Genomic DNA, 15,090 nt, shown 5'->3' with positions numbered 1-15,090 from the left:
CCCCCCCGCCCCCACCTGTGGTAAAACTGGCTGGCAGTAGGGTTTTTGCCTAAGAGGGGACTTCAGTTGGAAAAGGGATTGAAGTATTACAGTGAGCAGCTTGGTATTTTGTTACAAAACACTTTCCTTTGTAAGGCGCTTAGATCTACTGATCTGCATTTCTACCCAATTCAGTTAAAGAGCTTAAGTTAAATGGTAAGGATAATCTATTTTCATTCCCAGCAAATTTCAAAGGGTCCTACCTCGTCTCTTTCTTTTGTATATTGGAAAGGTCTTATTCACATTCACAGTGCACCAGTCCCAAATCTCCCTTCAGAGAAAGCAATTAGCTTGCTACTATCTCTGCTGGTTTGTATGTGCCCTGAATGTCCCTAACCCCTCTTAGTAGTTACTATAAAGAGTTCTGAGGGCACCTACTGATGGCTGCTAAGACCAGATTGCAGGCAAATGAAACCTCATGCCCCCAGTAATTGAGCTACTCGTGACTTCAAGGTAGAATTGGTGTAGGAGTGGTGTGTGCCTGCTCACAAAAAGAGGGGAGATCTGGACTGTTTTGTAAGGACTTCTGAAAGAAGAAATTGGCTGTCATGCCTAAACCACAAGCACTGCCACCCAAAGTATTTTTTTTTCCATTTCTGCCGTTCACCCAGCAAACTGGAACATATCCATTGACACTACAGAACTCTGGCTCTGTCATTAGGGGGGGTTACAGGTGTATTTGTTGTATTGATACTTAACAGTCCACCTTTTTTTTCTTTTCTTCTTCACTACCATCCCCCTGCCCTATTCCCTATAACTAAACTTGGTTTGCAAAAATCCCTTCTTGCCTGCCATCTCTGGAAATGCAAAATAGCATGAGAGAGGGGAAAAACAGGATTAAAAAAAGTCAAGTTTATAGGAAATTTATAGCAGGCGCATTGTAGCAGTATGTCATGTTGTGTGTCACCCCATTTCACTAGCTAGACTGGCACCAACATATTGTCAATGTCTTAACAAAGTCTAGCTGTATTATTTAAATGTTGTATGACTAAAAATAAATTTCCAGATGACTTAGCAGCAATGACTGCAGGGTGGGGGGTTTCCCCAGAGCAAGTTTAATCATTTGTTTGTTTGTTTGGGTTGTTTTTGTTTGTTTTTTTTACTAGGCCATAAAGCTAAACACTTACTAGGGAAGCATCAGAATCAAACCCTCCGCACTTCCAGAGGGGCCAACAAGAACGAAGGATGGTCAGCAGTTTGTCTAGATCACCTCTACTTTGGCAGGAATTTTCAAAGCAGCCTCAGGAAATTAGGCATCCAGTTCTCATTGGAATTTGAGTGCATTTTGGGTACCTAACTCTTAAACACCGTTGAACATACCAACTTAAAAGGCCATTTATAGAATTGTCAGTAATTTCTTCACAGAACGCAAATATTCATGAGCAGAGTGGATGGTGCTCCATGTACCATTTGTCTAGTTAAAGTAGGGTAAAAAGAGACCTTTGTTTTTTTATCACAATCAGGGGATTTTTTTCAGGGCAGCATAGATGGGACTTTGTTCGATGTTTGTTTATGAAGCCAGCAAGGCTGAGGGGGACATTGGTGGGTGGGCAGCTCAGTGTCTCCATATACACTGCCCAGGCTTTTGTGCCCTGGAGAGGTCACTCCAGCTTCACTTTATTTTCAAGCAAGGATTACCTTCAGTGAGGCGATGTCTCGCTCAGCATAAACCTATTGTCTTGCGAGACAGACAAATGCCTACTATGAAGCTGTCAGGTATCCAGGTTGTAGCCATTCCCTTCAGAGAAAGCAATTAGCTTGCTACTATCTCTGCTGGTTTGTATGTGCCCTGAATGTCCCTAACCCCTCTTAGTAGTTACTATAAAGAGTTCTGAGGGCACCTACTGATGGCTGCTAAGACCAGATTGCAGGCAAATGAAACCTCATGCCCCCAGTAATTGAGCTACTCGTGACTTCAAGGTAGAATTGGTGTAGGAGTGGTGTGTGCCTGCTCACAAAAAGAGGGGAGATCTGGACTGTTTTGTAAGGACTTCTGAAAGAAGAAATTGGCTGTCATGCCTAAACCACAAGCACTGCCACCCAAAGTATTTTTTTTTCCATTTCTGCCGTTCACCCAGCAAACTGGAACATATCCATTGACACTACAGAACTCTGGCTCTGTCATTAGGGGGGGTTACAGGTGTATTTGTTGTATTGATACTTAACAGTCCACCTTTTTTTTCTTTTCTTCTTCACTACCATCCCCCTGCCCTATTCCCTATAACTAAACTTGGTTTGCAAAAATCCCTTCTTGCCTGCCATCTCTGGAAATGCAAAATAGCATGAGAGAGGGGAAAAACAGGATTAAAAAAAGTCAAGTTTATAGGAAATTTATAGCAGGCGCATTGTAGCAGTATGTCATGTTGTGTGTCACCCCATTTCACTAGCTAGACTGGCACCAACATATTGTCAATGTCTTAACAAAGTCTAGCTGTATTATTTAAATGTTGTATGACTAAAAATAAATTTCCAGATGACTTAGCAGCAATGACTGCAGGGTGGGGGGTTTCCCCAGAGCAAGTTTAATCATTTGTTTGTTTGTTTGGGTTGTTTTTGTTTGTTTTTTTTACTAGGCCATAAAGCTAAACACTTACTAGGGAAGCATCAGAATCAAACCCTCCGCACTTCCAGAGGGGCCAACAAGAACGAAGGATGGTCAGCAGTTTGTCTAGATCACCTCTACTTTGGCAGGAATTTTCAAAGCAGCCTCAGGAAATTAGGCATCCAGTTCTCATTGGAATTTGAGTGCATTTTGGGTACCTAACTCTTAAACACCGTTGAACATACCAACTTAAAAGGCCATTTATAGAATTGTCAGTAATTTCTTCACAGAACGCAAATATTCATGAGCAGAGTGGATGGTGCTCCATGTACCATTTGTCTAGTTAAAGTAGGGTAAAAAGAGACCTTTGTTTTTTTATCACAATCAGGGGATTTTTTTCAGGGCAGCATAGATGGGACTTTGTTCGATGTTTGTTTATGAAGCCAGCAAGGCTGAGGGGGACATTGGTGGGTGGGCAGCTCAGTGTCTCCATATACACTGCCCAGGCTTTTGTGCCCTGGAGAGGTCACTCCAGCTTCACTTTATTTTCAAGCAAGGATTACCTTCAGTGAGGCGATGTCTCGCTCAGCATAAACCTATTGTCTTGCGAGACAGACAAATGCCTACTATGAAGCTGTCAGGTATCCAGGTTGTAGCCATATTGGTCTAAAGGAAAAAGCAATCAGGAGTTGTGTTAGAGGTGATATCTTTTATTAGACCTTTTGTTTTTTCCAAAAATCTATTCTTTAATTGCAAGCTTTTGAGCACAAACACCCTTCTTCAGGCATCAGAGAAAAGACTGTAAAAGTTCTTGGTCTAATAAAAGATATCAACCATGAGTCCTGGTTACTATGAAGCTGGAAGTTCAAATAGAAATGCAAGTCAGGGCCTAGATATAGTGTCACTGCCTCCTCCGCAGCCCTGGAACTCTACCAAAACCAGCATTTTTATATACAACTCTGCTTTTGAACAATGCTCAGCAGAGCTTCCACAATTCACCGTTTTTGTCTCTTTAACTAGCGTTCTCTACATGCTGCATCTGGAACAGGAATCTTCTTTGCCACCATCCTGCTTATTGGAATCATGGTGTTTATTGGGTACACTTACTTCAGACTCAAGAACAGAACCAGTGGCTTCCAGCATTTCAAGGTAGGAGGCAGAAAAGAGGGTTGGAGTTGACCATGAGCAGGGATCAGTATCTCATACCCAAAATATGAGCAGCTATGCCTGAATATGATTTCTATCCACTGACATCTGTCTCCAGTGATCCTTTTAAAAATATATACCTATGCACTTCAAGGTCCCCAGTAGAGGGAGGTTTGATTAGCTTTGCTTTTGTAAATTTTAATCTGCTCCTAAACAGAGACGCAAAAACTTTCAAGGGAACTGTAATAACAGCCTTGCCCATACAAACCAGTGACCTGCACCAGGAGACTCTCAGTACTGCTTCCCAAAAAAAGACAGGGCAAGAGATACGCAGTCTCTGCTTTCTAGGGCATAACAAGGCTGCTCCCTCCAGCTGCCAGAGATTAAACATGAAAGAGGCGAGTAATGGCCTCTTGAAGACCAGGCCACATACACTGTGGGGAAACAGCATGCCCACTTGTCTGACCCAGAATAAATCTGCATTTGCTGGGGATCTGGTCATTCCAGAAAGACTCCATAAGGCGCAACAGACTTGCCTAAAACTTGTATTCTCTAACAGCCCTGACAAGCATGCAGGTCCCCACTCTAATTCCTGGTGCTTCACATAAAGTGCCATGAGGCAGGGGAGGGAGCCAGTCCAGGGAGGAGTTGCCCGCCTGCAGACTCTCTCCCCTAGCCCCGCCCCCCCTTCCCCCCCCAGCTCTGGTGCTGTTTGCAGGAAGGGAGGGGGTATAGGGGTGGGTAAGTGAGCTGGGATTTGCCATACCTGAGCTGGAGGGGGAGGGGGCTGGGAGGGCTCCAACCCACCCACCCCCCCATCCAGCGCAGGTCAGGCAAACCTGAGCTCACAGCTCCTTCCTCCTCCCTTTCTGCAAACAGCACCAAGGGCAGGAATGGGTTGCATCAGCCAGCCCTGATCATGCTGAGAAACTGACCTAGGGAACAAAGTTCTCCGAGGCGCTCTACTTTAGAGCACACATCACATCATAGAAAGCACTCTACAGCCATGCAGGGGGCTGATCGTACAACAAGTGTCACTTCTGTCAGCGTCCTAAGGTGCTACAGAGAGAGAGTTCATTTGAAAGTCTAATTACGGTTTCTTACTAGAACCCGTTCTCTTTTCCCCATATATTTTGATGTTAAAAGACATTCCTCTGGACTTGTCCACGGTGTTTATTTGAACTACCCTTCAATAGAAAAAAAAGGCCAGAGTTTTTTAAACATTAAAGCATTTGTTTGCTATGCTTCTGAAACATAGAGGAAAAATTGTAACAGTCAACTAAAACACATTTGTTTTGCACATTTCCTTCACTGGAAACAAACCAGCAACAATAGGGCTGTTCAGCGCAGGTTACCCAAAATGGGGTAAGTGTGGGTGAAAGAAAGCACAAGCAGTCATTCTGACACCTTGTCAAAAACACAAGGTGAAAGCAGCAGTTCATTAGAAAAAAATCTTCCTGGAGATGGTCAGGAGCTCCTCTCCCTTCTAACCCTGTATACAGAACACATCAACTCTTTTAGAAATGCCAATATTAAATAAAGGGAAACATATTTCAAATAGGGTAGTATCCAAGACTGGAGTGAAGCCCCATTTGCTAGACACTGTTCCTGTGCTAACAAGCATCTGCAGACAGATAGTGGGGGAGGAGGGGGAAGTCCAGAACAAAACCACTTGCCCAATAATCATACAACAGAGCCCAAACCAGAACTCAGGTCTCAATTCTGCACCTGCTGCACTAGCCCATACTGCCTCCAGACATAGCAATATGAATTATTTAGTCACATGAAGCACAGCCAGGAGTGAAACTCTGAATGCTTCATTTGATAACAGAATGATGGAATCTAATGAGGTGTATGTGGTTTTCTGCAGTCTATAGATGACATTGATGCAACAGCACTGGACAATTCACAGCCTTCAAACATTACAAATCCCTCATATGAAAGTTCTACTGCAACTGCTCCACCAGAACCTACCTACGATCCATTTTCTGTAAGTTTTCAGCGTGGTTTCCAACTGAAGTAGCTAGCTTAAGATCACAGAAAGAGAAGATAATTAATTGTATCAAAAAGGCATTAGTTTAGAACAGGGAAAGTATGTCCACGCTTCTTACACAGTTACCTACTGTTAACTGTGCTGCCCCCAAAATAATACTGTGATACTAGTACCAGAACTGCAGGCTACTAGACCAATCTTGCTCTGCAGAGGGACTCCAGTTAAAATACTGGTGGCTAGTAGTGATTTGTCTCTGTGAAACATCATTCTCTCCATTATTGCTACAGCAGTAACAAAAGATGAAAAATATGTAGAACACACCTCTTTTTGAGGCCAATCTCTTTACCTCTGCTGGAAACACCCATTTGCAGCCTTTTCTGTACTGACTCCATGTTACAAACAGGAATTTTCACTCAGTATTTTTCCTATGAGACATGCATACAACTTTTGTACAAAGTATTTCTGGTAAATGTGGTGTGAAAACCGTGGACATTTGTAACAGAAAGGGCTGTCCCTAGGGGGGGCGTGAATTGGGGCGACCACCCTGGGCCCTGCACTTTGGGGGGCCCCGCAGAGCTGGGTGGAGTGGCTGCAGCAACTCCACACTGCCACTGCCAGCTTCGCATCCAGCCCCTCACTACCCCCCATCCCCCTGGAGCAGGGGGCAGGACCCCACATGGGCTGATTTGCCCCGGGCCCTGCCCCCTGCTTGGGTTGGCTCTGGTAACAGGAATGGGAGGCACTATATATGCACCCTAAAAGATTTGCAGGGAAGAGTTAAGAAGACCAAAGGTAAGTGGTGTTAATCCTTATTGCTCAGTTCAGAAGAGCATACAAGCACAAACTTAAATCCCACTGACGCCTTTGTTGACTTCAACGGAATGCAGGGTTGAAGACAATTTTCCCTTGCCTATTGTTTTATCATGAGCAGACTCAAAGGGCATAAATTCCTTTCTGGATACAAGATAAAGCATCTTGGCAGGATATCTAGTCAAGAATTTGGAGTGAAGTTTAAATTTTAGCCTAGGTTTTAGTTTTCCTGGTGCACATGCATAGGAATATACATACTGTATATAATAAAATAACTCACTGTCAGATAAAACATATATTGGACAATAGAGTCAAAAACTGAATTTAAAATTTATATTTTACAGGATTCTGATGAACAGCAGCTTGTGACAGGTGGTCCTCAAGATCAGTTTTGAAGACTGAACTTACAGAATTAGACTGTGAGTGGCTTGTCTATGGGGTTTAAAAAAAAAAAACAAAACAAAAAAAAAAACCAACACAACCCAACATTTACCGTGAATCATCTCCAAAATGATCAAAGTACAACATTTAAAATAATCAATCACACCAACAATTTAAGTTTAAAACTTAAATTGTTCTTTTGCCTTTATGCCTTCATTTTGTTTTGGGATCAAAGCAAGTGCGAGTATTGAGAGCCTAAGTTTAAAAGGGAAAGTGACTGAACAAAGGCGGCAGAAACTAATGTTCCTTTTCTGTTATTCCTTCTCTTTCCTTTAGTTTAAACTGTAGCTCAGGGTGTTATGAGATAGTGAGTTGGATTATATCAATATATAGGTCAAACTTCACATGTCAAAATGCAAAAATATAAAGATCTGAATTGACCTACCAGAGTTAAGCAGATCCCATTCTTCTTCCTCAAACATATCAAAGTTTAAGAACATAGCATTTGCCAGATAACAGCCCAAGATGACCGTTTCCCAAAGTCCACCTGGCAACTATTTCACAACTCACGCCCTTCTATAACAGATATTACCTCTTCAGAAACACACAGGCATTCCTCCCGTTGACCTTAATTGGTATATGCCCGCTATTCTTTTGCCGCTATAGCTCCGCTTTGTCTTGGGGTTGAATCTAGATGTGGTAAACATGGAGCTTAAGCCAAAAACACTTAATAGCATTAAGGCAGACAAGGTTCCTTGGGTGAATTTGATATCTTTTTATTAGACCAACCCAAATGGTTGGAGAATAGTTGTTAAGCAAGCTTTCGGGTTCAAAAACCCTTCGTCAGGCTCAGGAAGCTGCAGCAGTTGGTGTGTGCTCTTCCTGGATGGAATGAAAAGTAAACAAGCCAGGGGCTGGGCTGGGCTGGGGAGTCAGTTACCAGACAGATTATAATGTATCAAAAATCCAATGTCTATGTTTAGTCCCTGATCTCTAGTATCCAGCAGGTTGATGAAATGGAGCTCATAGGCTCGTCTCTGGGATGTGTTGTGTAAATTTCCCTTGAGGATCAGGACTGAGAGATTGGAGAGAGAGTGGCCCTCCTGTGAGAAATGTGCCCCCACCGGTAATTGGGTGTTTCTGTCTTTGATGGATTTCCGGTGTGCATTCATTCTGGTGTGCAGTTGTTGTCTGGTCTCTCCTACATATCTTCCATCAGGGCATTTGGTGCATTGGATGAGGTATACTACATTCCTGGAGGTGCAGCTGTAAGATCCTGGGATGCTGATGGCTGTTGTGGGGTGTAGTAATAGTGGGGGTGGTGGAGATGTGGGGGCAGGTTTTGCATTTCTTGTCATGGCACGGTCTGGATCCTTTTGGTGTGTTCTGGGGTTGAGGAAGTTTGCTTCTGGTGATGAGGTTGGCGAGGTTCGGTGCTTGTCTGAAGGCTAGGATGGGTGGCTCTGGGAAGATCTTTTTAAGAATAGGGTCTTTTTCTAATATGGGTTGCAATTTTTTGAGGATTTTCCGTACAGGTTCAAGGGATGGGTGATATGTCATAACCAGCGGTGTGCGATTTGTTGGGGGTTTTTTTCTGTACTGCAGCAGTTTTTCACGTGGTATCCGGGTGGCTCTTTCAAACGTGCGATCTACCTCTCTGGAGGAGTGTCCTTGCTGGGTGAAAGCCTTTTTGAGATTGGTGAGGTGGCAATCCCGGGTGTTCTCTTCAGTACAGATGCGGTGGTATCTGAGGGCTTGGCTGTATATCACAGCTTTTTTGGTGTGTTTCGGGTGATTGCTGGTTCTGTGCAGATATGTATGTTGGTCTGTGGGTTTCTTGTATACTGTGGTCTGTATTTTACCCTTCTGGATACTGATCCTTGTGTCTAAAAAGGGGATGTTGGTGTTGGAGTATTCTAAAGAAAGTCGGATGGAGGGATGGTGACTGATGGAAATCCATCAAAGACAGAAACACCCAATTACCGGTGGGGGCACATTTCTCACAGGAGGGCCACACTCTCTCCAATCTCTCAGTCCTGATCCTCAAGGGAAATTTACACAACACATCCCAGAGATGAGCCTATGAGCTCCATTTCATCAACCTGCTGGATACTAGAGATCAGGGACTAAACATAGACATTGGATTTTTGATACATTATAATCTGCCTGGCAACTGACTCCCCAGCCCAGCCCCTGGCTTGTTTACTTTTCATTCCATCCAGGAAGAGCACACACCAACTGCTGCAGCTTCCTGAGCCTGACGAAGGGTTTTTGAACCCGAAAGCTTGCTTAATAACTATTCTCCAACCATTTGGGTTGGTCTAATAAAAGATATCAAATTCACCCAAGGAACCTTGTCTGCCTATATCCTTAGACCAACACGGCTACAACCTAAACCCTTAATAGCATTAAGACATTCATTTTTAAAATTGTTTGCTTTTGTCATTACTGTTCTTCCTTGTACAAACTGAAGTAAATGAAGATGCAAATATGGTATATGCCTGGTTTCACGTTATTCAGAATTTGTCATCTTTGGAAAGGGGAGGAAATATTCATCACATCAGAACTAATAGGAAATGTAGACCATGTATGATTACTTGTTAAAAAAAAAATTGTTCCCCATCTGTTCTGCCTTTCACATTCATCTTAAGAGGTTTGTAAAGAGTGAAAGTCATCCTCTGCATTGTTCATATAGATTAAGCTGATACAAATACTCTACGTTTCACATAAGTGTTAAATGGACAATAGCTGCCACCTTTTTTAGGTACACTATATCAAAGATGGCCATTGATATTAAATGTTAATTCTTACGACACATACTGGCATTATCTTCTACAATAACTCATTTTTATAGCAAAGTTTTCCTTTTATGAAAATAAAATATTCATAACCTAAGATGCAGGTTATACAAACAAACCTCACACATTACAAAAGCCACATCGGCCCAGCACTTTTTGATGCACCAGATCAGGCATAAGTATTGACATCCTAAGTTTAAAAGCGTCGGTGACTGAAGGAAGGAGCTGGAAACTAACATTCTTTTTGTCATTCCCTCTCTTTCCTTTTCCAACTACCACCATTAAAGAATAAGAAATCCCACTTAGTTAATAAACTTGCCAGTTTCCCATCCCTATTGTCCTCACTGGACAAATAAAATTGAAGACTCTTACAGGAACAAAAAAAGATAAAACACAAGAACTTTTTATTGTGGCAAAATTAAATAGTTTATCATAATGGTTACACTCTTATACAGTTTTATTAACCAAACTTTATTTTTCCTCTAGATCAGAAGATTAAATTTTCTGGATTACCAATTTAGATTAGATATAAACAATTCACCTCATTTTGGTGTTCACCTGAAATAAACTTCAAAAATTAAAAGGGACACTGTCCTTTAAACATGCTGTAAAATCTGCGTGAAGTCAGCAATGGAAGTGTTAAAGAAGTAATTAACACAGAAAGCAGAGCTACATAGTTAAAGAGCTGAGACAGTTAGAAAAACTAAGCATTTTTAAAGTTATGCCAAAATAAGAAAAGTATTCTAGCACTGAAAATGTAAATATGACTACTTAATAAACTTGTCAAACTCATGTTTACTGTTTGCTGAAAAATATGAATCCCCCACCACTAAAACTTGTGTGTAGTATATATTAAAGAAATCAGGCAACACGCTAAAAATTTAAACAACTGCTCTCTCACAGCTCTCAATAGCGATGAACAATAATATTTTACCAATTTATGAAATTAGACTTGAAACAATGCACAGTACAGAATTACTAACAAAATATTCCCACACAATATCTATTTAATTGTTCTTGTTTAACACTTGACCAGTATATCAGGACTGACTTTTAAACCAGATTTAAAGAAACTAAACGTTAAGTGTCAACATCAAGAGCATAAGCACCAAAAAGTTGTGACAATGCACAATTTTTAAATATAACATTCACCATTCAGTCAGATGGAAAAAGCATAGTGCCTTCATTGCTTCATTAACTAGTTATACTCTAGAATACAATCATTGGAAAAGTGTTTTGAGATCCCTGGAGTATGAAAGATGCTATGTACAGTAAAATCAAGTTTCTGTTCTAGCTTAGCATTATGATAATAAAGTACTGAAAACTAAATTGGGGATTCTGCCACCCACAAATTTCAGCATACAAAATAGATTTCTCTTAAAGAGATCTTGTATAATCTAGGCAACAACAAACCTGGTAAAGCTAGACTAAGGATCAATGGAGATTTCTCCTCCTCCCCAGCAAATTAAAACTCATGCATTTCAAGGGGGGGGTGGTGTTCAGGTTTGGAAAACAAGCTTGAGAAAACTGTGAACAAGAATATTATAACCAATATTATATCCAATATTATATCCAGGCCAGCAACAAATTTACTTCAAGCATCCAGGACATTTGGAATTATACAAGCAGTTTTAAAATACAACCTTCACTTTGCAAACATGCTTTTTAGAATTTGAAAAATATTGCATGTGAAAAACATTCCAGACACACAAATACAGATGAATGAAAAAGGCTGGGGGAGGAGGGGGACAGGGGTGGAAGGGAAGAAGGAAAGGGAAAAATGATTTAAAAAAAAAAAAAAAAGCCACCTTTTGGTCAGCAAAAGTTCATTTACCTGATGATCATGGTTGGAAGCAAATTATGCCCTAAAAGGAAATGAAGAATAATTCTTGCTGTATACAATTTACTAGTTATATTTTCAGATACTACTTAAAATTTAGAAACTTTAACAGATAAAATATATTTTTAAAAGGGTTAAATTGAATCAAACTATGGAGGTCCTGAAATGGTTGGGTAGGGAAGCACTGATGAGAGAAAGCTCTCCTTTGGTCACAGAACAGGGAAAAGACCCCAGATAGAAAACACTTCTCTAGTGGTTTAATAAAGTGCCTGTTTCAGGAAACGTGTCATAAGATGCTTCCTTTGTGCGAAATACAGGTAAACTTCAGTTGTCTTTGAAACATCAAGAACTGTACAGTGTGAAGTTCCTGCTCATCTATTAACATAGGACATCAGTACTTTAAATAAATATTCTTGCTAGTCCATACAGTCAAAGTTATTTCACTCCATCCAATTAGTCTCTCACCTCAACTTCGACAGTTTTAAAAAATTAATTAGATATTTTGCTTTTCAGTTTTCTCTGTCTTAAAGTCCTTTGGCCAGTCATGCGCATCTTTTGAAATTTCAAAGGTTACATAAAACCATTTTCATAAATACATATAAAACATTATAAGACATTCAACAATGGGCAAAAAGCTGCATGTTGATTTAGTGTTCAAATGCAGTCTTTCATGGAGAACTATGGTTCCCAGGTTTCAAAAGATGCATAATTCCACACACCAGAGGGCAGGTGGTTCAGCACTGTCTGAAAATTATGTTCATTCAAGGTGCATTAAGCTGACCACAAAAGTTAAAAAGTATTACTAGTCACACTTGTACATGGACAAAGCTTACATTTTTTTTTTGTCATGGGTGGAACAAAGTATGATGCTATGCTAACATAAATGCACACAGACAGAAAAAGCAGCCTCTTAGCTATGAATCTCAGAGTATGTCCACACTGCGATCCCTATTGTAACTGCAGTATATTATAGAAACACCTGAGCTACTTCTGAACAAACTAGCTCGGGTACTCAAAGCTGTTTAGCTGCAGCACTGCACAACTCAGTGCAGGGTTGAAAACCTACCCCAGAACCTACCACAGCCTAAGGCCTGTGCTGAGCTCTGTGCTATGGAGGCTACATTCCTACTGGCTCCTGAACTAGCTAATTCAAAGCTAGCTCAGGTGCAGTCTCTACAATGCACTGCAATGCAATCATTGTTGTGACTACAGCATAGGCCTGCTCTCTGTAGAACATGATTAAAAGCCATTACACTTTGAAATATGGCAAGGGAAGTTACTATACTACACTATACCTGACCCTCCCACCTCACAGTCAACTGGACAATAGTGCTCTGAATTTAAAAAAATGAACTTCAACATTTTCTATCATGTTAAAATATAATCAGAGTCACCAGGTGGAGCTCTAGTACCAAAAGGAAAGAAACATTTTTGTCTCTGTAAACCAGAAGGATGTGGAGAGGAGTTTTGCTATGGGGAAAAAAATCTGTTTTTCCAGCTAACATTCTTGGAGGTCAATGTTCCCCTCCATGTGCAAATGTAACGAACTCCACTTTTAAGAGCAGTTTCACATAGAGAAGAGAAGAGGCCAATAATGCATACATTCTTGGTCTGTTAATGTAGACCAGATCAAGATAGGCAATATGGATGTGCAAGATGAGTGTTTCTCAATGCTTTTAGACTGAAGGCACCCCTTGGAAAATGCCAGCTCTTAGCTTTCACAATGATAGAACGACACTTCTGTTGCAAATAACTCAGAAAGACCACAATAAATTAGAACGTTTATGAAACTACGGGTTCCTATTTAAAATCCCTGGTTTTATCTTGCAAATCATGTGTAGGTGTTTGCACACCTAAGAGCGCTAATATTCTATGGCACCTTAAAAGGGTCTCACTGCACCCCAAAGTGCTGCAGCCCCCTGGTTGAGAATTACTTCACTAGATGCTTTACAGAAGGGCATCTACATTCTGATAAAATGAGTTGGGTAGATGCACTCATTGGTGGGGAGGACTAATGACAGTGATGGACAAGCCCAGCACTCATTTGATCTGAAGCATCTCTTGTAGGAAAGGTATTCTGAATGTACCGGTACACAGCTGATCTGACCAGGCAGGGAGCTCATGCTGCAAAGGAGTCCTCCTTGGATAAAATGTGTAGTTGGGATCATAGTTCAAGAGACAACTCAGTGATGCCATGTAAATATCAGCAAATCGAGACAACCGCCGTAGAAAATAGGTTGGATTCTGGTCAGTTCTGAATAAGCTCCCAAACTGTGAATTGAAGAAGTTCTTGGTAGTTTCCCTGTCACAAAAGGAAAAATTAAGACAGAGGAGAAAGGAAAAAAATTAAAAAAATAAGCACCTTTTACCAGCTACTACTAATTCAGTGGCATCTGAAATTATCAGAACTGGTAACATAATATATACATACAGTAAAATCTCTGTTACCCGGCATCCCAAGGGTAAAGGGATTGCCAGTTATGTAAAAATTCCAGTAACTGAAAACCCCCAGCAGCCATATGCAGAATGGTGGCCACTGCCGCCGTGTGCAAGCCACTTAAACTCGCTTCAAAAAGTTTCCCTGACATTCTGTTACTTATTTATTAATAATATTAAGAATCTACCCTAAGAACTTGATCTTGCTTCTATGGAAACAAACATCAAAATTGCCACTGACCTCACTGGCATTACACAAAATCTTAATTGTGTCAGATTTCTGATTTTTGCGGGGCTGGAGAAGAGAAGGCTTTTGTCGTTGTCAAGTTCTTAATAATTCCCATTTTTCCAGGATAGGGGGGAAAGAAAAAGCAAGGAAGCCAGAGTCATCAGCTGGGAGATATCTAGCAATGACCAACACAAAAGTCATCATTCCTTCCTCTCTTGTCCCACCCATCACTGAGTCGTAGCCTGTTTGTGACCTCACTGACTCCCCCTGTATGAGAGTTGAGAGTTTGGAGAAACACTGTACCAGCTGTTAGAAGCCTCTTCACTGTACCAGCTGTTAGAAGCCATAACCCTGCTCCCCAGCTTCTTTAATGAGTTCCTTCTCCAAAATGCACTTCCACCTCCAGTTTCTTAATAAACTAGATACACTGTAGAATGGAGTACCTGCAATGATACCTGCTAAGCTGCAGTAAATTGAACCATATTCCCTAACCTACCCAACCAGGAGCTATTTTGGGGAAGGTAAAAGAGACCCACCCTGCCCTGGTCAATCTAGCAATAAGGGAAGTACACTCCTTTTCAGTCTCAGTCCAGTGCTCACAGCAGGACACAAAACCTGGTCCTGCTGTGATCTTGCAGGAAGGAGTTGCTCATCAGGGTATGAGAGCGCTCCAGTGGGCAGGAAAAGTAATTATATACAACTCTGGTGTGCAAGGATGATGGCTTACCTGAGCACCTCTGGTCAACTCTCAGCTCAGGTGAAGAACCCCCTGCCTTACTTCCCCACATAAGAAAGAAAAGATCCCTTAAAAGGAGACAAGACCCCTTTCTTCCCATTTGACCAGACAAAGCCTTTCCTTCCGCCTTGAAGTTGCAT

At 41.3% G+C, this 15,090-nt stretch overlaps 2 protein-coding genes across 4 annotated transcripts in view; one reads left to right on the top strand and one right to left on the bottom strand.

Annotated features, from left to right (window-relative positions):
- LOC102378258 (stabilin-2) overlaps positions 1 to 7,695 on the top strand; it is a 140,802-nt gene extending 133,107 nt beyond the window's left edge. The window contains 3 exon segments of the mRNA XM_025193798.1: positions 3,602 to 3,730; positions 5,598 to 5,717; positions 6,875 to 7,695. Coding sequence (XP_025049583.1) covers positions 3,602 to 3,730; positions 5,598 to 5,717; positions 6,875 to 6,925 — 300 coding nt within the window. The 3' untranslated portion in view covers positions 6,926 to 7,695.
- Positions 7,696 to 10,081: 2,386 nt separating this feature from the next.
- Positions 10,082 to 15,090, bottom strand: part of NT5DC3 (5'-nucleotidase domain containing 3) — a 36,057-nt gene continuing 31,048 nt past the window's right edge. For 2 of the 3 annotated variants that reach the window (XM_025193796.1, XM_025193797.1), the window contains one exon: positions 10,082 to 13,851. In XM_025193796.1, coding sequence (XP_025049581.1) covers positions 13,590 to 13,851 — 262 coding nt within the window. In that variant the 3' untranslated portion in view covers positions 10,082 to 13,589. The remainder of the gene's footprint in view (positions 13,852 to 15,090) is intronic. The other variant, XM_006037351.3, reaches the window with a different exon arrangement.

The sequence above is a fragment of the Alligator sinensis genome, unplaced genomic scaffold (genome assembly GCF_000455745.1).
Source record: "Alligator sinensis unplaced genomic scaffold, ASM45574v1 scaffold74_1, whole genome shotgun sequence".
Classification (NCBI taxonomy): domain Eukaryota; kingdom Metazoa; phylum Chordata; order Crocodylia; family Alligatoridae; genus Alligator; species Alligator sinensis.
The sequence above is the reverse complement of the archived record's forward strand: the minus strand, read 5'-3'. Positions and strand labels throughout refer to the sequence as shown.